The sequence below is a fragment of the Gobio gobio genome (genome assembly GCF_949357685.1).
Source record: "Gobio gobio genome assembly, chromosome: 15".
Classification (NCBI taxonomy): domain Eukaryota; kingdom Metazoa; phylum Chordata; class Actinopteri; order Cypriniformes; family Gobionidae; genus Gobio; species Gobio gobio.
This window is the reverse complement of record NC_137108.1, coordinates 45,111,387-45,134,694: the sequence shown is the minus strand read 5'-3', so window position 1 is coordinate 45,134,694 and position 23,308 is coordinate 45,111,387. Positions and strand designations below refer to the sequence as shown.

The 23,308-nt window shown below is 37.3% G+C and overlaps 1 protein-coding gene across 1 annotated transcript; it reads left to right on the top strand.

The window, feature by feature from the left end:
• The first annotated feature begins 2,503 nt into the window (after positions 1-2,503).
• pabpc1a (poly(A) binding protein, cytoplasmic 1a) lies at positions 2,504-11,752 on the top strand. The gene is made up of 15 exons (XM_079836863.1): positions 2,504-3,913; positions 4,785-4,978; positions 5,060-5,175; positions 5,460-5,599; positions 7,451-7,545; positions 7,624-7,761; positions 7,877-7,972; positions 8,093-8,365; positions 8,977-9,067; positions 9,161-9,274; positions 9,363-9,511; positions 10,230-10,314; positions 10,412-10,542; positions 11,228-11,323; positions 11,426-11,752. Exons 1-14 carry the CDS (start codon positions 3,721-3,723, stop codon positions 11,315-11,317), a joined length of 1,905 nt encoding a protein of 634 aa, XP_079692989.1. The 5' UTR covers positions 2,504-3,720; the 3' UTR covers positions 11,318-11,323; positions 11,426-11,752.
• The last annotated feature ends 11,556 nt before the right edge of the window (positions 11,753-23,308 follow it).

The window sequence follows — 23,308 nt, the reverse complement described above, 5'->3', positions numbered from 1 at the left end:
CACTCACTCATTCACTCACTCACTGATTCACTCATTCACTCACTCACTGATTCACTCATTCATTCACTCATTCACTCACTCACTGATTCACTCATTCACTCACTCATTCACTCACTCACTGATTCACTCATTCACTCACTCATTCACTCACTCACTGATTCACTCATTCACTCACTCATTCACTCACTCACTGATTCACTCATTCACTCACTCATTCACTCACTCACTGATTCACTCATTCACTCACTCATTCACTCACTCACTGATTCACTCATTCACTCACTCACTGATTCACTCATTCACTCACTCATTCACTCACTCATTCACTCACTCACTCACTCACTCACTCACTCATTCACTCACTCATTCACTCACTCACTGATTCACTCACTCATTCACTCCTTCACTCACTCATTCATTCACTCACTCACTCATTCACTCACTCACTCATTCATTCACTCATTCACTCACTCATTCACTCTCATTCACTCACTCACTCACTCACTCATTCATTCACTCACTGATTCACTCTCATTCACTCACTCATTCACTCACTCACTGATTCACTCTCATTCACTCACTCACTTCCTAGCTCACTCACTCACTCATTTACTCATTCACTCACTCATTCACTCACTCTTTCAATACTGTTTGCATTATTTTAGGCCTGGGGATTGTGTATTTGTGTGCATAATATAGTAGTCATTATATATCATATTTGGGTAACACTTTACAATAAGCTCCTATTCATAAACATTATTTGACGCATTTAAATACAGAAGTGAATTGTCTAAATTATTGTTTTGCGTGTGTACGGAAAACAATGATTGACACCGTGGTAACCATAGCAACGTTCGCAAGAAAATCTCTTGTCGAAGTTCCAGTTCTCAGAAGATGTTAACTTTATTGTAGAAACAACAACATGAGATGCCAGCTGAACATCTGATCATCTCATTCGCAACTCACACTTTTATACAGTTTAACCAATGATCTCATTTGCTCATATTCTCCCTTTCTCTTCTTGGAATCTCCCAAGTACTCCCCAACACTTTCGCCAGAGTTACGTCATTAACTGGCCATCTTGTCTCTTTGTAAGGGTGGCCGACTGCCAACTTATCTACATCAAAAAAATTTTTTTGATTTTCCCACAAAGTGATTTTCTGCCTCACATTAAAGAACACATTAAATGCCACGTGAACCAAAAGAGCAACTTACTATAAGTGCAGATGGCAACTGCAAGCAACTTCAAATAGAATCCCATTCTTTCCCGTGTGATTTTCTCAGTTATGTAGGCAATAATTCTACAATTGTTTTCTATAAGATAAATAAAATACTTCCTCACACACAAGTGTTGACGTGTTGCCATGTACACTTATTATAAGCATTTGTATAAACAAAAAATAAAAACAAAATAAAACACTAAAGAAAATGTATTAAATCATACATATATATTTTAAAATAAAAGTCATCAAAATAACACACTTCTTAAACAAAAAATGTCTTGTCCACATTCAGGTCCAGGAGTTTCTGCCCACATCCATGTCCAGCCCACCAGAAAACCTCAAACAGATTCTGAGCAAGTTTATTTCTGTATTATTGTGGCTTGTCAATCTTTTCTAAATTCTTGTTTGATTTGTTTCCACTTCTTTTGAGCGCATCTCTCCGTTCTTCCACAGGTCACAGCCTCTTCCCACTCGTCCAGGACATGGTAGGGCCCTTGGCGAATAAGATCACTGAGATGCTGTTAGAGATCGATGACTCTGAACTGCTTCAGTTGCTGCACTGCCATGAATCTTTGTGCATGAAGGTTCGTTCCCGTTAGTTTGGCTTTGGTGACTTTAATGTATGAATCGTTTCTCTAGTGTGTATTTTTTGTGTGTATTCAGGTGAATGAAGCAGTTGATGTTTATCAATATTATCAGCATATGGAGGCGACACCGATATCATTCACCAGCCCTGTTCTTCTCACTGCCTGAGACACAGATATCAATGCAATGTCCATTTTAAAAATGAATCTACATTTGAATGTTTTATCATTTATTTTAATTAATTTAACAATTCAGTGTTTAATGTCAATTAAAAATATTGTTCTGCAACAATATAAATAAATATATTCAACAATATTATTAAATAAACATTTGCATTTTTTTGCTGGTTTGTTTTTCCCAAGGCATTTTTATTTTAAATGTGTTTTTTTTTAATGTTTAAAATGCCAATTCCACATTTAATTGTCCACATTAAAGTCAAAGTTGAGTCGAGGCAGATGTAACCTGTGCACTAGAAAGCTATTATCATCCCTATTATCATCCAAGCAGTGAAATGGGTACTATTATTAGTATGCATGTCCCTTTAGATGACAAGTGTCAAATAATAAAGATGATTATGGTGCAGTATAGCAAGAAAAGACATAGAAAAGTGTTTCAGATCATGAATGAGCTGTTTTTGTATTAATAGAAAAGAGCTAGAAACAAAGAGGCAAGAAGCATAAAGATATTTTGGTAAATTGATAGGACATTTAATGCATGACTGTTTTATCCAAAGCCACTTACATCACTTCACACATTCCCTGGGAAACAAACACATGACCTTGACGTTCACCTCTTATTTATGGAAATCATTTTGGTCACATAAGAAAAAAGGCTTTGGTAAATCGTAATTATGACATAAATTGAAATGATGACATATTAAGTCATGATTATGAAATGAAAAGTCGACATTATTAAGTCATAAATATTACAAAAGGTCGATATTATGACAAAAAAATTATAATTATGACAGAAAATAATTTAATACTTTTTTTCTAATTTTTAATCTTATAATTATGATGTCATAGTATGACATAATTTCGACATTATCTCCTATTGTCGACATTTTATGTCATAATTGATTAAGTGTATTGAAGCAATTTACCGCCACATAAGACATGCTTTGGTAAATCTAAATTTAAAAATATATAAATGTCGACATAAAATGTCGAAATTATGAGATTCAAGTCATAATTGTGACTTTTCATCTCATAATCATGACTTGGTATGTCATAATTTCGACTTTTTGTGTCATAATTACGATTAACCAACGCATTTTTTCTTCTTCTTATGTGGTGGAAATGTGCCTCAAATACCCTTATTCTTCTTCTTGATTTATTGGCGGTTGGCAGACCAAAATACCCTTATTCTATCAGCCCTTTGACTCTTATTTTGCTCTTACGTAAAAAATATAAAAGAAGATCACGCAACTTCCGGCGAGGACGCCTTCTTATCTGCGCCGTACTTCCGCTTCTCTCCCCCTACCTTGTGCGGTGCGAGAGAGAGCGCGTGTGCCACAGAGCCTCGGCACACTCATCTTATATAAAAAATCAAAAATACAAAAAAAAATCACAAAACAGAAAAAAATACCAACAAAAAATCTACTTTTATTGCCGAATACCTCGGTGAAGCAGGATCCGCGGACAGATTTGAGAAGTTTATTAATAAGGCAGCACCGCAGTAGGCCTGAGGAGATTTTAATCATCTTGTTATCATCGATACCGCGAACACGTCGACGCCAATTCGGTACCAAACGCGTTTTAATTAGTCTTCAAGTCTGTTATTTAAGGGTATCTGTCGTGTTGAAGCGTTTTCGAGAAGTAAACCGAGGAGATTGGATCTCGCGCGTCGCCATTACTAAGCTCGTCGGTGTTTCCAGGTGTTCGGTTAGGTCGCTTTTTTGTCGCACGGAAGGATGAACCCCAGCGCTCCCAGTTACCCGATGGCCTCCCTGTATGTGGGTGATCTGCACCAGGATGTCACCGAGGCCATGCTGTACGAGAAGTTCAGCCCGGCCGGGCCCATTTTGTCCATTCGGGTGTGCAGGGACATGATGACCCGCCGCTCGCTCGGTTACGCCTACGTCAACTTCCAGCAACCCGCTGACGGTAAGCAAAACACTCCCGGTTCACTGGGATTCAAACGACATTCGGATATCCATCTTAGTTGGGCATCACGGACACGTGCAGCATTTGTGTCGCAATTTCAGCTTAATTTTAACAAGTCGTACACATGTGTGTGAGGACTGATGAATATCGTAGTTGCCGTTACTGAGCACGAGACCCAGGACATTAACCTCACGAACTGTTAAAAATCCCCAAAGTGCGTATCTAACCTATCCTGTCCTTCATTACGCATGTTTGGTGCACTGGGAGCTTCAAGACGTGCCGCAGGTGTAATAAATATCCTGATTCAGAAAAAATATTTGTATGTGTGGTTTGGGATATTGGTTTTTGTTCCTTTATTCATAATACAATTTATTGACGACACGACAAATGTACAAAACTGCTGAAATGAGGACTTCTTAAGTACTGTACTCAGCACTAGCGATAGGGGGCGCTACGCAGCGCTTGTTAATTAGTTCAATATTAATGTACTAATGTTTTAAAGGAACAGTTCACCCTAAAATTAAGATTGTTTCTTACTCTCAACTTGTTCAAAACCTGTATGAGTTTCTTCTGCTGAACACAAGATATATTTTAAAGAGTGTTGGTATGCAAACAGTTGATGGTCCCCATAGTAGGAAAAAAATATGGAGGTCAATGGGGGCCATCAACTGTTTGTTTACCAACACACTTTAAAATATATCTTGTGTTCAGCAGAAGGAAGAAACTCTTACAGCTTTTGAACAAGTTGAGGGAGCGTAAATGACAGAATATTAATTTTAGGGAGAATGTTTATAGTACTAGCAGTAATTGAAGAGTTTGAGTACGTTTATGGATCATAACTTGATACTTATATTTTAACTACCTGTTTCAGCTGAGCGCGCCTTGGACACAATGAACTTTGACGTGATTAAGGGACGGCCCGTCCGCATCATGTGGTCCCAGCGAGACCCTTCACTGCGCAAGAGCGGTGTGGGCAACATCTTCATCAAGAACCTGGACAAGTCCATCGACAACAAGGCCCTTTATGACACATTCTCTGCCTTCGGAAACATCCTGTCCTGCAAGGTAATAAACCTGTGTTTGCGGTGATGTGCATGTTTCTGGTGTTTGGTGCTTGTGCTCAGTGCTGGTGTTCTCTCTCTGAAGGTGGTTTGCGATGAGAACGGCTCTAAAGGATACGGCTTTGTGCACTTTGAGACCCATGAGGCCGCAGAAAGAGCCATTGAGAAAATGAACGGCATGTTGCTCAATGACCGCAAAGTGTAAGTGTGTATTTTGAATTAACCGCATTGTACTAAATCGTGTCGGTTTGGAGTGACGTGTGCTAAATCTGTTTCAAGCATGATGTACTTGCTTAAATTCATACTAATTTAAATAGATAAAACGTTTAAGTTGCTTGAGGATATTAGTATTGAATCTGTTCCTTGTAGTATTAGTGTTCAGTTTAATTAAAACTGATTACACTTGAGTTTGACATAAAAATAGCCTCTATGGTGTTAAATTCAATTTATTCAGAATAATTATGGGAACTTATTGCATCTTAAAGGTTCGTCGGTCGCTTCAAGTCTCGCAAGGAGCGTGAGGCTGAGATGGGTGCCCGTGCCAAAGAATTCACCAACGTTTACATCAAGAACTTTGGAGAGGATATGGATGACGAGAAGCTGAAGGAGATATTCAGCAAATACGGTGGGTTTTGCTGCTAGTGAAAGCCTGTTCACACCAAGAATGACTATAAAGAGAACTATAACAATAGCTAATACACAACCACGTAGTTATAGGAACGAGCCACATGGGCGGGTCCCCGAGAACCAAATGTTCACCTGGGGCAATTTTCCTGGTTGCATTTGCACCGCCAGTAGGTACTTTGAAGTGATGCCAGCCACACTTGGCGCGGCAGACATTAATTTGAATGCCAGAGCGTGAGCACGCAGCTCATATTCTACGTCTTTAGTTTACAATCTGTTTTACAGTCCTGTCTAATACGTTATTAGGTATAACCGTTATACAAAGTAGACACTAAATGCATTTGTTGTGTGGTTGATGCCCGATGTCGATAGCTGAGCAGAATACATAATCATGTTTCGCTTGTTCCTCAATTACGTTGGATTTTCTTAGCGTAAAGGTTGAGCTGTCTACCTATCACTGTTTTCCAGGTTCGTAGAGTAAATATATAGGCTATAATCTGTATACACAGCTTTTGTTTTTTAATTTCACGCGCGTTTGGCCAATCAGCGCACCGTTCGCCAAGACCCGCCCCCTTTACTTACTGTTGCTATGTCCGACAAGCCATGGCGCTACACATGTTCTCACGTAGAGAAGATACATCGGAGCGAATCCAGTTTTAAATCAAGGTGTTATTATTTTGAAAATAGATATGACCAGGTTGTATATACGAGATGCCGAATTGGACATTCAAGACTCACTCATTCATATTTATTGAATGGGGAAGAGAAATCGGTTTGTGATCTGTGTAAGAATTTCACGAGTGTAAAACATATTTTAATAGATTGTCCTTTTTTAAATAATATTAGAGAACGGTTTTATTCAGAAAACGCATTAATGGACATTTTTAAAAAGGTTTCTCCTGGAGTAATTTTGAATTTCTATCTAATATTAAATTGAAAGATTCTATGTAATTGGTGTTATTACTGTTGTTGTTAGTGGTGTATATATGTGTGATTTTGTATAGTGATTGTTTTTAAGACAAAATTGTTAAATTATTGTAAACAATGTATTGAAGTGATACTGCTGATTGCCATGAATATAGCCATTGTTGCTGATATGGCATTAAATCATAAATGAATACATCGCGGAGCAAAGAGGACACTGACAACATCCCGACAGACAGGACAGAGCAAGTTACTTTTGATATGAAACAAAGTCTCAACTTTGAAATTGTCAACTTTAAAAAAAATTAAACCATAAATACTGTTTTGTGGCTCTTTAATGTCGTGATCGCTGTAGCCTCAGTTAAAGCTGCTCGTGAACCTATTATCTTACTTCTAGTTCATTGATAAGCATGAAATGCACATGAATGAACACTAAAAGAAATGTTGTTTCAACCGTGGAAAGACGTCAGTACACACCATTTTTTCAAGTCCACCCACGTTAATCTACTAACACTCCTGACAGATTCGGCGATGTGATTGTTCAGATCGCCTGTCAATCAAACTTGTGGCGAAGGGTGAATTGTGCTGGTTTGGACCCTACTCTGAAGTTGAAGCTTATTTAGTTTCCCCTCAAAAGGCGTTCATGAAACTAAAATCGTTCCCTGTTCCTGTGGTGCGAACACGTTGAAAAGTGATTACTTCCCCCATTAGTTCTAGGACCTATGGAAGGGTTCCTCCAGTGCGAAAGCCCCTTATTTTAGCATCAAGCTGGAAAAAAGTTCCAATGACTGTTTCTCTGTGCAGTTATATTTGCATTTGTGGACTGTTCATCTTTTATTTCTAGAACTGTATCTTTATCATAGTTGTGTTGTGTGAATGGGCCTTTTGACCTTGAATCAGATCTTGACGTGTTCGGCTGTCATTACAGGTCCAGCGCTGAGCATCCGCGTCATGACCGATGAGAGCGGCAAATCTAAAGGCTTTGGCTTTGTCAGCTTTGAGAGGCATGAGGATGCCCAGAGGGTGAGTAGAGACAGAATGATATCATTTTGTAATCATCACTCAAGTGTTGTATCGTGACGTGTTTCTTCTGATCGTCAGGCTGTGGATGAGATGAATGGAAAAGAGATGAACGGGAAACAGGTTTACGTGGGTCGTGCGCAGAAGAAGGGCGAACGTCAGACGGAGCTCAAGCGCAAGTTTGAGCAAATGAAGCAGGATCGCATGACTCGCTACCAGGTATAAATGACCCGTGCTTAATGACTGCTATGAACATTGGATGAAAATGAGGGTGGTGAAGTGTTTAATTGTCATGATGCTTGTCCTTGAACTTAATTGGTCTTGTTTTTAACAGGGAGTCAATCTCTACGTGAAAAATCTGGATGACGGCTTGGATGATGAACGCCTGCGTAAAGAATTCTCACCATTCGGCACCATTACCAGTGCTAAGGTAAAGTTGCCCTAGAAAAAACATCTGTGAATTTCCTCAAGGTTTGTTTGGACGATTGATTGTATAATCCCTCACAAGCGTCAGAAATACTGACTGTTGATTGTTTTGTGATTCATTCAGGTGATGATGGAGGGTGGCCGCAGTAAGGGATTTGGGTTCGTCTGCTTCTCTTCCCCGGAAGAAGCCACTAAGGCTGTGACTGAAATGAACGGTCGTATCGTCGCCACAAAACCCCTGTACGTCGCGCTGGCCCAGCGGAAAGAAGAGCGCCAGGCGCACCTTACCAGCCAGTACATGCAGAGGATGGCCAGCGTCAGAGCTGTACCGAACCCGGTCCTCAACCCCTACCAGCCCGCACCACCATCTGGATACTTCATGGCAGCCATTCCACAGGTCAGATATCATTTTTCTATGAAAGGTGTAGTCACATTCACCATTGTTCAGGTAAATTTTTGACAGGAAAAAGCAACAGGTTTGAATTGGTCATACAAATGCGCCATGTTGACCATTGGAAAGCTGTTTGGTTTGAAAGTGTGAGCTTGTGCGTTCAGTTATAAAGCAGCTCTACAGAAGACAATGGTTTCATTATTCAGCTCAATTCAGTTCAAGTTTTGTTTTCATCCAATAGTGTCGGTGCTTTTTTTTAACCCATATATTTTTGTTATTTTGTGAAGATCCTCCTTTATTCCCCTAATGCCAGAGTCCTTTTTGCTGAATCATGTTTTGATGGACTGTGGCTTGATCTGTTAGGACTCTTTAGTTTACTCTTGTGAAAAGATTTTTAATGAAGACCAGATTTAGTCTTTTATAAACGTGGCATTAAGCTATACAAATAATGTCTGTGCAGTCAAATTGATATTACTGAATATTAATTGTCTTTTAATCCCCGGCTGAGCAAGAAAAGACTATTGAACTTTTGCTTTGAATGTCTACATGAAGTGATTTCACAACCTGTTCTGTTATTCCTCATTGATTCACGTTCCCTCCTTTTGTGTGATTGACAGGCTCAGAATCGTGCCGCGTACTATCCAACCAGTCAGCTCGCACAGCTCCGCCCCAGTCCTCGCTGGGCCACTCAGGGTGTCCGCCCGCAGCGTGAGTAGCTCTGCCCACTTTTCCTCCCAGTATACTTGCACTGTAAACCATAATGGTTTATTTCATTGGTTTTGTTTCTCACTTCCATTGTAGATTTCCAGAATATGCCAAATGCTATCAGGCCATCTGCACCCCGTCCACAAACCTTCGGTGCCGTGCGTCCCGCCTCAAACCAGGTCCCCCGAATGATCACCTCCCAGCGCATGGGTGAGTGATGAACCTTTCGGTCATACCCCCAGCAAGTGCGTTCCTCCACAGTTCATTGATCCTGAGTATCCTCTTTTTTTCCTGGCAGCGTCTCAGGCGATGGGTCCTCGTCCTACAGCCGCAGGTGCCGCCACGGGTACCGCTCAGGTGAGAGGAGTGCCACAGTACAAGTACGCTCCTGGAGTCCGCAACCCGCAGCAGCACATGCCAACTCAGCAGCAGGTTCCCATGCAGCAGGTAATAGTTTTACATTTGATGGCACTTGTTGTTGACTCCCCCAATTTATGGCTGCCATTTTAAGAAAACGAGTGCGTTCCAATTTGTGTACTTATGCACTATTCTGTGCCATTTTAGTGCGAGTAGTGTTTACACTAAGTGCACTTAAAGTACCCGTATAATACACTTGAGGAATGTTGGACTCTTCATGCACTCAACTGTCTCTGCTTTAAAAATTCATTCTCTTTACTGAGTACAGTGTGTAGCGTATAGTGCTTTGTTTGGGATGCAACTATTAACGTTTTTAAAAATGGTGCATCTTCGGAAAATGTAAATTATTGTTTATTTATTTGTGTGTGTGATATCCAACTTCATCCTCAAAGTGATTTTCTGAGTTGTCACAATGTAACTATTTTTGGCCAGCTCTATATATAAAGTTGGTTATGCTGCGCATCCAACTTAATTTGCATACATGTAGTACACTCGTGTACAGTGATATATACTATATAGCAAATCTCAACTGCTTGATTGTTTATATCGTCCAGCTCTAATCTGCTAAATGCAACTATAAGGCATGTAGATATTAACAATGTACATTGTGAAAAGCAGCATATAAATAAATTTGACTTTTTTTGGCATTTTCCTCCCAATTGTACAAGACGAACATCACACGTTCGCATTTTATCTTGCATAAGTGTTTTCAGGTTCTCTAATGTTATTATTTTTGACTCCCGTTCAGCCTGCTGTCCACGTTCAAGGTCAGGAGCCTCTGACTGCGTCCATGTTGGCTGCCGCCCCTCCACAAGAACAGAAGCAGATGCTGGGTGAGTGGTTCATTCTGTCTCGCTCCTGTTTTGCTTCCATTTATTTTTAAATGTTTATTTTAAATATCTCATACATGCTTCTCTTCCCCTGCCACAGGTGAGCGTCTGTTCCCGCTCATCCAGAACATGCATCCCAGTCTAGCTGGAAAGATCACTGGTATGCTGTTGGAGATCGACAATTCCGAGCTGCTCCACATGCTGGAGTCTCCGGAGTCTCTGCGGTCAAAGGTCAGTGGTCATGTGATGCTCTGTTTTTGTTTGTTTTTAGTTATGGGATTTCTCCTGATACCGGAGATGTCATTTATCTCACTGCCCTAGTGAAAATGTAATGGAAAAACTGTCAAGACTGTGTCAGTATCATCCCTAAATCAACTTTGTACCTGATGAATATTCAGTCCACTAATGTATAAAAAATGGATTTTTAAATGTCTATTTTTGAACTACACGATAAATCGTTAAAAGATCGCAATCTCAGTTCACATCCAAGCAATCTAATTCTTAAATGACAATGATTTGCCCGTCTATTAAACCTTTAATACTGGAACATTGAAATCTGTGTTCGTGCTGCCACTGACCCAGAGAGGGCAGTTATGTTACAGTATAATTATGAAATCGCTTTAAAACTACACAGTATCTTATTTCTGTTACAAATATTCATATCACAGAAGCACTAGGATAAGTTTATAGTTCAGATATAAGCACTATGAAAGTGATCACAATAGAGTAAATCACCTTTAGAGAGTAACATCACTGATATATGATTCATATAACGATTGTCGATTACAGTGTTAGCCACCAGATGGCGACAAGTGACTTGGTTGTCTGTTCAGAAACATGGGAGAATCAATATTGTGATTTGTCAGTTTAGAATCGTGCATCTCTGGTATTTAATCGGTCGTTGCGTGTATTGCAGGTGGATGAAGCAGTAGCGGTGCTGCAGGCTCATCAGGCCAAGGAAGCCGCCCAGAAATCAGTCCCCAGCACTGCTGTGCCGGCCGTCTAACACAAGGTGAGATGTGTTCTGCAAATTCATGAGTATTTTAGGAATTAAATTCTTCTGCTTGTCATGGTTTGAAATGCACCTTTTTCTGATTTATTTGTTTCCTTTCAGAATGAACCTCTTTGACCCTGACTTCACCAAGACGGACGCATTAAAAAAAGAGATATAAATATAGAAAAACCAGAAACTCAAAACAGAAAAAACCCTACAGTGATTACACCCAACTATTTTGCCAGGTTGAGCTCCCTTGACCTTGATTTAAATTTAAAAATGTACAAAAAAATAGAAAACTTTTAATTTTGAAAATTCCAAAACATTCCTTTCTTTTTATTCCTCTTAATGAATGCTCATTGTCAATTGTGTTCTTGCAGTTGATGGCTGAACATTTGGAAAAGTACATTGGATTAAACTGCTTGAATAAATAAAACTTTAAACATTTATTGTTCCTGTTTTATTTTAATAATTTGACTTGTGCTAACCTTTGGACAAGCTAAATCAGCTTCCATTCTCAGAAATGCTCTATTAGACTCTTTAAAGAGCTGCACATTAGTTTCATGCCAACACTTTATAAATGTGTAAGCGTGGCGTACTGAATGCTGTTAGAAGAGAATTTCCTCGCTTTTTGCGAAATTCAGTGATTTCAGAGTTCAGCAACTGTAAGGTCTCTGCCACTGGAGATCACTGGGTTAATGCCCTGAAGGGCGTGAGGATGGTTGTAGGTCAGTTGTAATGGGCTTAGTTTTCAGTCACAAGCTGGAGTGACAACACTTGGCACATGATCAAAAGAGTCCTCTCTATTGGAGAACTGTTAAAGTTCTTGATCGAGTTAAATATCAACTGTTGCTGTTTTCTGTCACCACCACCACCATGTAGGGCTTACAGTAAACCACTATTTTAACTGCTGCAAATATCTGTGGCCCTGTGAATTTGTCTTTGTACACTAGATGACGGCAGCAGTGAAAACTAACGTTATTCCTCTGGCTGCTGTGCCCAGTGGCAGCGCTAGGCTGGGGAATTTACTTTTTTATTTTTTTACATGCAGTGTCACTTTCAGTCATTTTAAAATTGTAAAAAATAAGGTTTAATGTGCTTATGTATATTGCAAGCAGTTTTAACATTTAAAGTGTCTATTTCATGCTGCTAGTGTTTTTGTTTTTTTAAGATGGACCTATATTTCATTAGGTACTAATACTTAATCTAGCTACTAGTGTTAAATCTTTAGGTACTGGTACCTTTTTAAAAGATACTAGTTATTTAGACACGGTACTCATTAATCAGATACTAGTACCTATTAAATAGATATTAGTACTTATTTATTAGTAGTACTTTATTCCTTTATATTAGTGCTTATATCAGTGTATATTAGTGCAGATATCAATTTCGAATTTCAGTTTAATACGTATTCCAATTATCGTTCACATTTTTAATACTAGTAGTTATTCATTAGGTACTAGTACTACTTTTTTAGCGGTATCACTGATCTATATCATTTATATTGATCAGTGATTATCTATTAGATACTAGTAGCCTAGTCATTAGGTATTACTTGTTTATCAGATACTTGTATCTATTAAAGGCACAAATTTTTTGGGGGGATTGAAATATCCAAAAACTACTAGAACGGTGTTATATATTTTGTTGACTTGTGTACCTATATTATCCCAGATGTTTCCAAGAATGTTTAAATCCAGAGAAATAAGCTTTTTTTTTTTTACCAGCACATTTACTGTATCTTGCGTTGCCCATCAATAACATCATACCTGCATTGCCCTCGATTTCTGGTTTTATTTTGTAGAAACCATGGAAACCCCAGAGATGCTTTAATGTTTTATTAGACAATGGAACAACTGTTTGGATACATTCATCGACAGAAAACTAATCATTGTTAAATAGCTCAACTACTGCTGGACAATAATTCAATATCAATATATTTATCGCAATATAATTGCAACCAGAGTACCCCTGAACGCAATACAAATGTGACTGAATGAGCTCCCACAAGTAAGGAGAAAGAAGAAATGGTTGCTAAGAGAGGAAAGACTAATTCAGTGGCGTGGAAGTGGTTCAGCTTTCTAAGATCTGATGAACTTCAGTGTGCTGCAAAATGTGCCGGAGAGTGGTGCCGACTAGCAGCGGGAACGCATCAAATCTGTTCTGTTCCACCATCTGAAGCAGTTCCACTTTTGTTTGAATCTATATCAAGAATAATATAATCAGCCTATGTTAGAGTTTAAAGTTAAAGATATTAATGTGAGTGAGTCTTATTTGACAGTGATTTCTTGTATATATGAAGGCTAAATACAAATAAAAGGTGAACATTAATTTATTTGGACCGTTTTTATTTCTAAAATATATAGTCTTATAGGAGGAGGTTTCATAGACTTTGTAGGTACAGACATCCGTTGTGGCTGTTCTTCAGTTTTTCTGAGGCTTTTATATAGTTCAAATCAATATTCTATCGTATTGACCGAAATTAAGAAATATATCGTGATATAAATTTTGGCCATATCGTCCAGCCCCTAAGCTCAACACGTTCACTCTTATTGTTTAAATCTGGTTTTCTTGATTTACCGCATGTACCATGTTTTACCATGCCTAATATCGATCTAGCTCACTGCAGTGTCTCATAGTAGCCGCTGAGTGAACACACAGAGTAATGCTAGTACATAACTTTCAGCACACTCAGTCCTGCTCTGCTTCATACTACAGTAACATTAATAATCTCATCCATGAACATGATTTCTGCTCGAGTCCCGTCCTGATTCTATTTCACCGGCTGAGGTGAAGACGACAACTCCCAAGATTCTGCGCTCAAGCGTGGCGTCATCAAGCTACGCCTTTGTTTTGAATAGGTGACCTCTAGCTGCAAAAAACTACATATTGTGCCTTTAAATGGACACTAGTATTTATTTCATTTATTCATTAGATACTAGTTCTTAGATACTACTTCATTACATTCTTGCAGGGGCGTAGCCATCATTTCAAAAGAGGGGGGACAGAATGTCAAGTGTTACCAGGTTTTTTTTTTTTTGACCTTTGTCTAATTGACAGTTTTATTTATAATCTTATAGGCTGCTATTTGTGTAATCTATCAGGGGAATTTCTTTTGACCCCAAATGACATTTGCTAAAATAAAAAAATAAAACATCTTGATGTGGTGGTTGACATTTGCTAGCTCTGCAAACAAACAATCAATAAATTCGAATTATACTGGTTGTATGTTAGCGTGAGAAAAAGTCTGTAACAATGTAATTTTTTGATGTAATATTACTCTTAATTTAAGGATGTTCATTTTACATTTGACTGCATTCATTTTAATTTCTTAACATTTATCTCAGCTAGACTGACTGGAAGACATAAGACCTAATGCTGGTAGTAAATGTTTATTTGATAATTTTACTAATTTCTTGTCTTTTGTTATTTTATTTGTTTGTCTTGCATACTTGCTTGGTGATTTTAAACAATAAATTATTCCACTGCCACTGTTTTGATGTAATATTTCTATACAACTTTACATATAAAATAAGTAAAAGCAATAACCTTAGCTTGCATTTATTTATTTGTCTATTTTGTAAGAATTTCTTATTAGGTGCATGCATCTGTGTGCCTCCATGCCTATATCTATAGACCCACCATATATATATATATATATATATATATATATATATATATATATATATATATATATATATATATATATATATATAATGGCCCACATCAATGTTTTTTTCAGGGGGCCCAGAATTCCCTTTGCTATGGCCCTGACTACTAGTACTTAATCCAAATGTTACTAGTAAGATTTGTTTTATTAAACTCAGTGGCCATTCTGACTAAGGTTAGTCATCATTATACACGAGTAAAAAAAACAGTTATGACTAGTACGATGCAATCATTTCGACTTTTTGTCATAATTTTGACTTTTTATGTCATAATTTACTTGTGCTTGTTCCTATGTGGCGGAAATGTGCTTCATATTATCAAGACGACCGTTGGGGTCATAGCGCAGTTTTAAGCGAGCGCCTGTTCAAATATATTTAGTCAGGTGTTAAATCCTCGACATCAATATCACATTTCTTATTTGGTGAGTTGTAAACAATTATTCTTACTAAGCTGAAGACAAGTTTGTTTTTATGAACGTTAATGTGAACTTTAGGTTAGCATTCTTGCTTGTTTGTTTGGTGTTCATGCCTTGCGTGCGTTCTTCGTACTCAAGTAACGCAGTGTTCATTACAACTGAGTATAATTAAGCAAACACATTGCAAATATTAGATATCAGACATTAATTATATGCTATGGTATGGGATTATTAGGCCTGAAATAAAACATCTAAATGAAAAACGTTACCTGATAATTAACCTACTGTGTAGGAAAACAGGCTATTCAGGTTCACCAACCGAAGGAAAACTAAACTATCTCGACCTGGCCTTCAACTTTACAGCTCAGTCATTCTTATGACCGTCATAAAAGCTGAAATATAAATAGATTCGAGGTGCTGTCACTGTGGGAATGAATCACGTCCTGTTGATAAGACTTGTGTTGTGTGGAATATGAAGGTTAAGACACTGATGCAAAAGAAATTGTGGCATTTGACCTGGAATATTTGAACTACCATACTCTTTTGAGGCAGACAGGCAACTGTTTTCTCGCTTTCAAGATAATGTTAAACCTCTGGTTCTGTTGCAATAGTTTTAGGTCAAGGCTGCAGAAAGTCATCCAGTAAATGTCACATGTGAATTTAAGCTTATACGTCTTTACATTTACTGCAGGTTTATGCTGCTCTAAAGGTTTATTTGTCTTTCCAAATGTAATAAATGTTTAAGGCCAAACGAACACAAAATGTTGACTTGTAGCCCACATGAGGTACAGTGAACATTGCCATATGGGGTCTCAGGACTGGTACTTAAAAGGGATAGTTCACCCAAAAATATGAAAATAAATGACAGAAACCATCTTTGGAAAAAATTTATTTTAAGTGTTGTTTAGTTTGTCTATGTCCCATTACATTACATGGAGAGGGCGGGTTTATGACCCATACTGGGATCAGCCACCTGGGGGAGATCGAGACATTTTGGCTTCACTTTTCGGGACTCTTGTGGCACACTTGTTCCAAACCTGTAAGACTTTCGTTCATCTTCAGAACACAAATGAAGATTCTTTGAAATCTGAGAGCTTTCTGTCCCTCCATTGACAGCTATGCAACTACCACTTTGACGCTTCAAAAAGTTCAAGAGATAAACTAATCCATATGAATTGAGCGGTTTAGTCCAAATTTTCTGAAGAGATTTGATCGCTTTATATGCTGAATAGATTTATTTTTGTCTTTAATTAATATATTATAAACTACGCTTGCTACGATAGTCATGTTGCCGGTGAGTGGTGACATCACTTCCCACTGTGTAACCATTGATCAGCGAACATAAACAGAAGCTCAACCGATCCTGCTTGACGCACATGAACAAACCTCTCGCTGAAGCTCAAACGTGCTGCGTAACACGCGAATGAACCTCATTGGTTCTTGCTGAAGCTCAAACGTCATGCGTAACACGAGAATGAACCTCATTGGTTCTCACACGTCAAGTGAACATGCTTGAGCTTCCGTTTACCATATCTGATGTGTGAGTTGATGAATGTTTATATGTGAATAAAAGCCTAAATTCAAAAGCGATTGTGTCTCCTCAGAAAATTTTGACTAAACCGTTTGGAACATGAGGGTGAGATGCTGATCCCCTTTAATCGGTGTACTATAGAGAGCATTTTAACATTCTGCATCTCTGTATGGTTTCTTATAGGAAAGCACTCTAGATGGTTGTCCTGCGACCACAGAAGATAATCGGAGTTGAACTACTTGCACTAGAGGTCATCTGTAGATCACACTGTCTGAGGAAAGCGATCAGCATCTGTAAGAACCACACACACTCATGCCATCGAATGTTTGAACTACTCCCATCCCAATAGACCGGGCAATAGTTTTATTCCCAGAGCTATAGATGCTCTGAACCAAGCCAATAAGCAGTCTTTGACTTCGTAAGTGTATGTAACCTTTTATTTGTTTGGCAAAGATACGTGTTACCTGTTCAAAGTATAATATATGAGATATTAAGAGTTTTGCAGTATATTTGTCTCCACACAAAACATGACCTGCATTTTCTCAGCATGTGAGAATATTGGGTAACACTTTAGAATAATGGTCCGTTATTAATAGGTAACTATGCAGGAAGTAATGCTGGACTAATGAGTAGTACTTCAGCTACTACTACTAACTAATATAGAAACTTAACTAATCAGTAAATAATATTGAATTTAGGACTAAAATAGTTCCTTATTAGGTAATCAATAATTACTGAATGCATAGATGCAAACTCCTCAATTCACCTTTTTGAGATCCAAATAGGTCACCTACGAGATTTGCATAGATCCAATGAGAACCGTTCAGACTGATCCTTTTTTTTCTTCTGGTTTTGTGAAGAGTGACATTAAAATATGAAAATAAATGTGTCAAAGAAAAATGGGCAAGGCTGAGACATGCAGCAAAACAAAGGAAGCAGGCCCTTGAAATTCTGGTGGCTAAACGTCAGAAGAAATAGGTTTTAACTTACGAGGTGGTGTAAAAAGTATCCCATATTGATGCATTTGTAGCCAGTGGGATTTTCAGTTTTGAGTGTTATTTGGGTGTTACATTTTATCTGGTTGTTGTCGTCTTGTTTTTGTTTTGTGTTGTTTATGTATTAAGCTCCCACATCTATTGAATCCTTTTTTTGTGTTTTATAAAGGGTTGTTTTTCCCCACATAAAACACAAAAACCTTTTTACTCCGTAATAAATAGGTTAATATCAGCCCTAACATAATATATATATATATAAGTGTCCTGACCTCGGAGAATGTTTTCTCTATCCACGCAATGTTTTCACCTTTTTTACCCCTCACCTGTTTGCATCCCTGTGAATTGGATTGGCATCACTAAGAACTAATAGGTAACTATGACAAATTATAAAGAATTACAAATTAATTACTAATCACAACATTAACGTGTCTGAGATGTGAGAAATTGTCTTTTTTTACTCTCAATGTGGTCATAAAATGCATCACTAATTATGTGTGTTACCTAGTCACTATGCAGGAACTACTAGTGACCTGGACCATTATTTTAAAGTGAATAACCATCCTTGAGTAATTAGTGATGTATTTTATGAATTTATACAGAGTAAAAATTCATTGATTGATTACGTCTCAGACACAATAATGTTCTTTATAATTTGTCAGTTAGTTAATAGTTATTAATGAGGCTAATCTCATTCAGTAAGTAACAATGTATTATCTCCTAAATTTGATATTACTTACTGATTAGTAAAGCTTGTTTCTATGTTAATGTAGTACTACTACCTGAGCACTTGGTGCCCTAAAGTGTTACCCAATATTGTATAGTTTTGCAGTGTTTTGATTTATCCATCAGATCTTCTAAACAACAACTTGCATGCATGGCCAACTAAATGATGTGTTGAGATAAAATCATTCAGTTGGCCATGCAAGTTGTTGTCAATGAAGAAGAAGATCTTGCCAAAAAATAAGTTCAAGTTCAAGTTGGCTCTGGAACATTTTTATGTGGTGTTGTTTACAGAAGAGTTTTCTAACCCTGTTCCTGGAGTTCCACCAACACTGCACATGTTAACTGCACACTGTGTCCTAATCAAACACACCTGAAACACATTCACACTGTGTACTATTGAGAACCTTCAAGAACACAGTTTGGACACAAAAGATCATTATTGTTTTACATGAGAAAATAGACATCAAATAGACAAAAATATTTTATTTGATTAAACATTTACTACACAAAACTTTTAGGCTTCAATGGAAATAAAGGTGAGTAAATGATGAGAGAATTTTCATTTTTGGATTAACTATACCTTTAATGTTTATTTTATTAATATGGAAATATGAAGTCATTTTTTAATGAAATTGTATTCTAAATAAGAAAATAAAACTGCCAGTAGGTGGCAGGTCTTAAAGGGTTAGTTCACCCAAAAAATAAAATTCTGTCATTAATTACTTACCCTCATGTCATTCGACACCCGTAAGACCTCCGTTCATCTTCGGAACACAAATGAAGATATTTTAGTTGAAATCTGATGGCTCTGAAAGGCCTTCATTGGCACAATGCACGGTTCACTCTCAAGACCCTTAAAAGGTACTAAAGACGTTGTTACAAAGTCGAGTGGCGAGAATAGTTTTTGTGCGCAAAAAACCCTAAATAACGACTTATAAAGTGATGACGATTTCAAAACACGGCATCATGAAGCTTCGAAGCGTTATGAATCAGTGAGTCGAATCAGCAGTTTGGATCGCCAAATTTCAGCAGTTTGGCGGTTTGACACGCGATCCGAATCATGATTCGACTCACTGATTCATAACTCTTCGAAGCTTCATGATGCCGTGTTTTGAAATCGTCATCACTATATAAGTCGTTATTTAGGGGGTTTTTGCGCACAAAAACTATTCTCGTCACTCCATAAAGTTATTTTAGAGCCACTGTAGTGAGATGGACTTTGTAACAACGTCTTTAGTACCTTTTAAGGGTCTTGAGAGTGAACCGTGCATTGTGCCAATGGAGGCCTTTCAGAGCAAACAGATTTCAACTAAAATATCTTAATTTGTGTTCAGAAGATGAACGGAGGTCTTACGGGTGTCGAACGACATGAGGGTAAGTAATTAATGACAGAATTTTAATTTTTGGGTGAACTAACCCTTTAATGATTTATTACTTCATGACCATTATAAAATTGCAGTCTTCCATATAATACGAATGTGTGTAGTTAGAATATATGGACACACTACATTCGCCATGTTGTCATTATCATGTGACTGATATTTGCTGCCATTCCTAAATCCTCTCCTGTGGCCTCATGGGATAGTAAAGAATTAAGTCATCCGGGTACTTTTTGCCTACACTTTTATGAGTACTGTAAATTCAGACTGTTTTTCGCTATACTATATAGGGAAGCATATGATTCTGGATGCAGTCATTCATTCATTTGATTAATTCAAACAGCTGATTAATTCAGGAGGAATGAAGGAAATTGCTCTCTTTATGAATGGGCCATTGAACCATTGTTTCACCTGATTGATTCACTCAAAACGTGGTGGCGGATTCATTCAGAAACAAAAGGCTGCTGTGTGTTGCCCGGAGACACAAAAGTTCTGCTCTGGCTTTATAGGTAACATTTTCATTGGAAAAATTGAGAATGATTTTTTCCTTTGCTCAATATTGTGTCAAAAAATATACCACAATGTTAACTTCTGATTTATTGAACTGTTGTATAAATTCAATGTCACATTTGCACTCATGCTATTCGGGACAAAAACATCCCTCGTGTGATATTGCGCCAGTTACTCGTGTGATATTATTGTTTAACTACATCAGACAAAAACTGATGAGACAAAAACTCATATAGGGTCATTTTTTTTGCCCTGATATTTTGAATTTTATGGTTATTCTAACTGTGCCTTCAATAGGCTTCATCACACATCACGTTGTTGCCCTGCTTCAGATTCATCACCAATCAACTTTTTAAAATGTAAGATGACCTACGTAGGTCTGGGTCGGGTGTGTTAAATGCGTTAATAGTTTTAACGCATTATTTTTTCCCATTAATGCATTCAATTTACAGCCATACCATAATGTCTACGCAAAAACAGACCTCTACAAAGAGTTCTGTCATTATAAAATCCTAAAACAATTTGCAACTTACACCATGTAAAAAAATCAACTATTTCTATTCAATAAATTAGTTCATAAACAATGCGCAAAATGTTGTTTAAAAAGTTCTAGATTAGCGTAGCATGTCACATGTCTAAAATGGCTGTAGTGGTCAATTACAGCAGGAGTTGTTGTTTCTCGTTTCATTTGTCTGGCATGAGGAATTTTTTCTGTTTTACTATCAGGCTGGTGATAAGATGGTGTCCTCAGTGTCTGTCTCAGACTGTCTCGACCTTCAATAAACAGGGCCTTATCAAACAGATTTACAACCCGTGATTCAATCAATATGATTCAGACACTGAGTCGTGTGCTCTAGACTCTTTCCACTCGGGATTTTCTTGTACACCGTGAATCACAAAACAACAACATCATGAGGTGGAACATATCTGCCCTTCTGTTTAATACCGTAAGAAATAAAAATGACTTTAAATTATGATATATTTAATTGATGTATCCAATATTGTTTCTGCCATAAAACCATGAGAGAAATTTACAGGAAGAACAAACATGATGAAACTGTTTCCTGTAAGTGTCTTTGTGAGTGTTTGTGGAAAACATAAATATTCATAATGGAAATATGTGAAATATATAGTGGAATTACAGAAGTAGCTACTTGTTGATTTGATTGAAAGCAATATAGTCATTAGCTTATCAGGTTAAGTTCTCTGTGCTAGGCACTGCAGAGATAATAAACCAGGGCAAGTCGCACATGACGGTGACGTTATTCAGAAAAACATGTCAATGGTAGGAATCGGAATTTCTCAAAAAAGTGATAAAAACAGTTTTCTTTGGTGGAAAACTTTGTTTTAACTGATTCTGATTGACAATTGTTTTCTTTGTTGACTCGGCTTCATTGATCACATTACAGCTTGCATACCTTGTTTTTGCATTCATTTACATATAATTCAAGAGTTTGATTACTTCAATCTTTCATTATTTGACAATCAGTCAAAAGCCAATTTATCTGACTGATATTTAAATGTTTGTTTTTTTGCAGAGTCTGAAACAGTAAAATGCAAACAAATAAAATTGGTGGTAGTATAGATGGAAAAGGAGTAGATTCATTCAGCTCTAACAAAATCTCTGTGCTGAGCTTAAGAATACTCCATACGGTGGTAAAGTTATTGCTTTCAGAAACCAACAACAACAACAACATTGAGACACCAACATTCAATAAATCGTTAAATGTTGTAAAAAATAATTGGAATAATTCTTAATATAGCAATATGGTTTTATAATGACTTTAGATGTGACATTCAAGGACAATTTACATTCAAAAATGCATTTTCCCTTGTAATGGTGAAGTAACATCATCTAACCAGCTAGCCAACCTTGAGAGCTTCGTAGTACAAGGTCAATATAATAGAAGAGAAAATCCCACACAGCTTGAAAATATTTATTATATAACTACAGTTCTGTTAAAGGGAGCCCCTGGTGTTAAGACTTGTATGGCTTAATATAACATAAATGATGCCTCTTACTGAAATATGTAGTAGAAAACCCATGAAAGATCTATGTTATTTAAAAAAATCCATTATATATTTGGACAATGGGCGGCGCCATTTTGTTTGCATTTTAGGTCGATGACGTAGAATGGTTGCACTCTGCAATCAACTGCCGCTACCCGTAGCTATTTTTACCACAACACAACTCGAGAATTGTTTTAGAGTTAAACAAAACCAATTGATTGCTTTGATTAATAAAAAAAAAAGTAATATATTGTTTGTATACAAGGGTAGGCATGAACAATACAGCAGATTCTATACTACTCAAGTCAATCCCTGAATATTGAATTCATTTCTAATCATTTTAAATAACCAACTTATATTAATTAAGAATATAGACAAACTTATATTACTGTAATAGTCTAGATTGGCACAATGTGGGTAAAATATATATATTTTTTCAACATGTATGGCTGGTTTCCCAGACAAGGCTTAAGCTAGTCCCAGACTAAAATGCATGTTTGAGCTGTTTTAACTGAAAGCAACTGCTCTGACATATCCCAAAATATGTCAGTGGCATTGTTTTGTCTCAAGATGCACACCAGTAATGTTTTTTTATAAGGCACATTTATAAAATATGCTTAAATGTCCTAATTGGACTAATCCTGGCTTAATCTAAGACCTGTCTGTCAGACCGGGCCTTATTTTTTTTTTTAAACACTATTTTTTTTTATACATTTCTGCAGTAAATTTATCTTGAAAGAAGATTTACATGTCTCATTTTCATTCATAGAG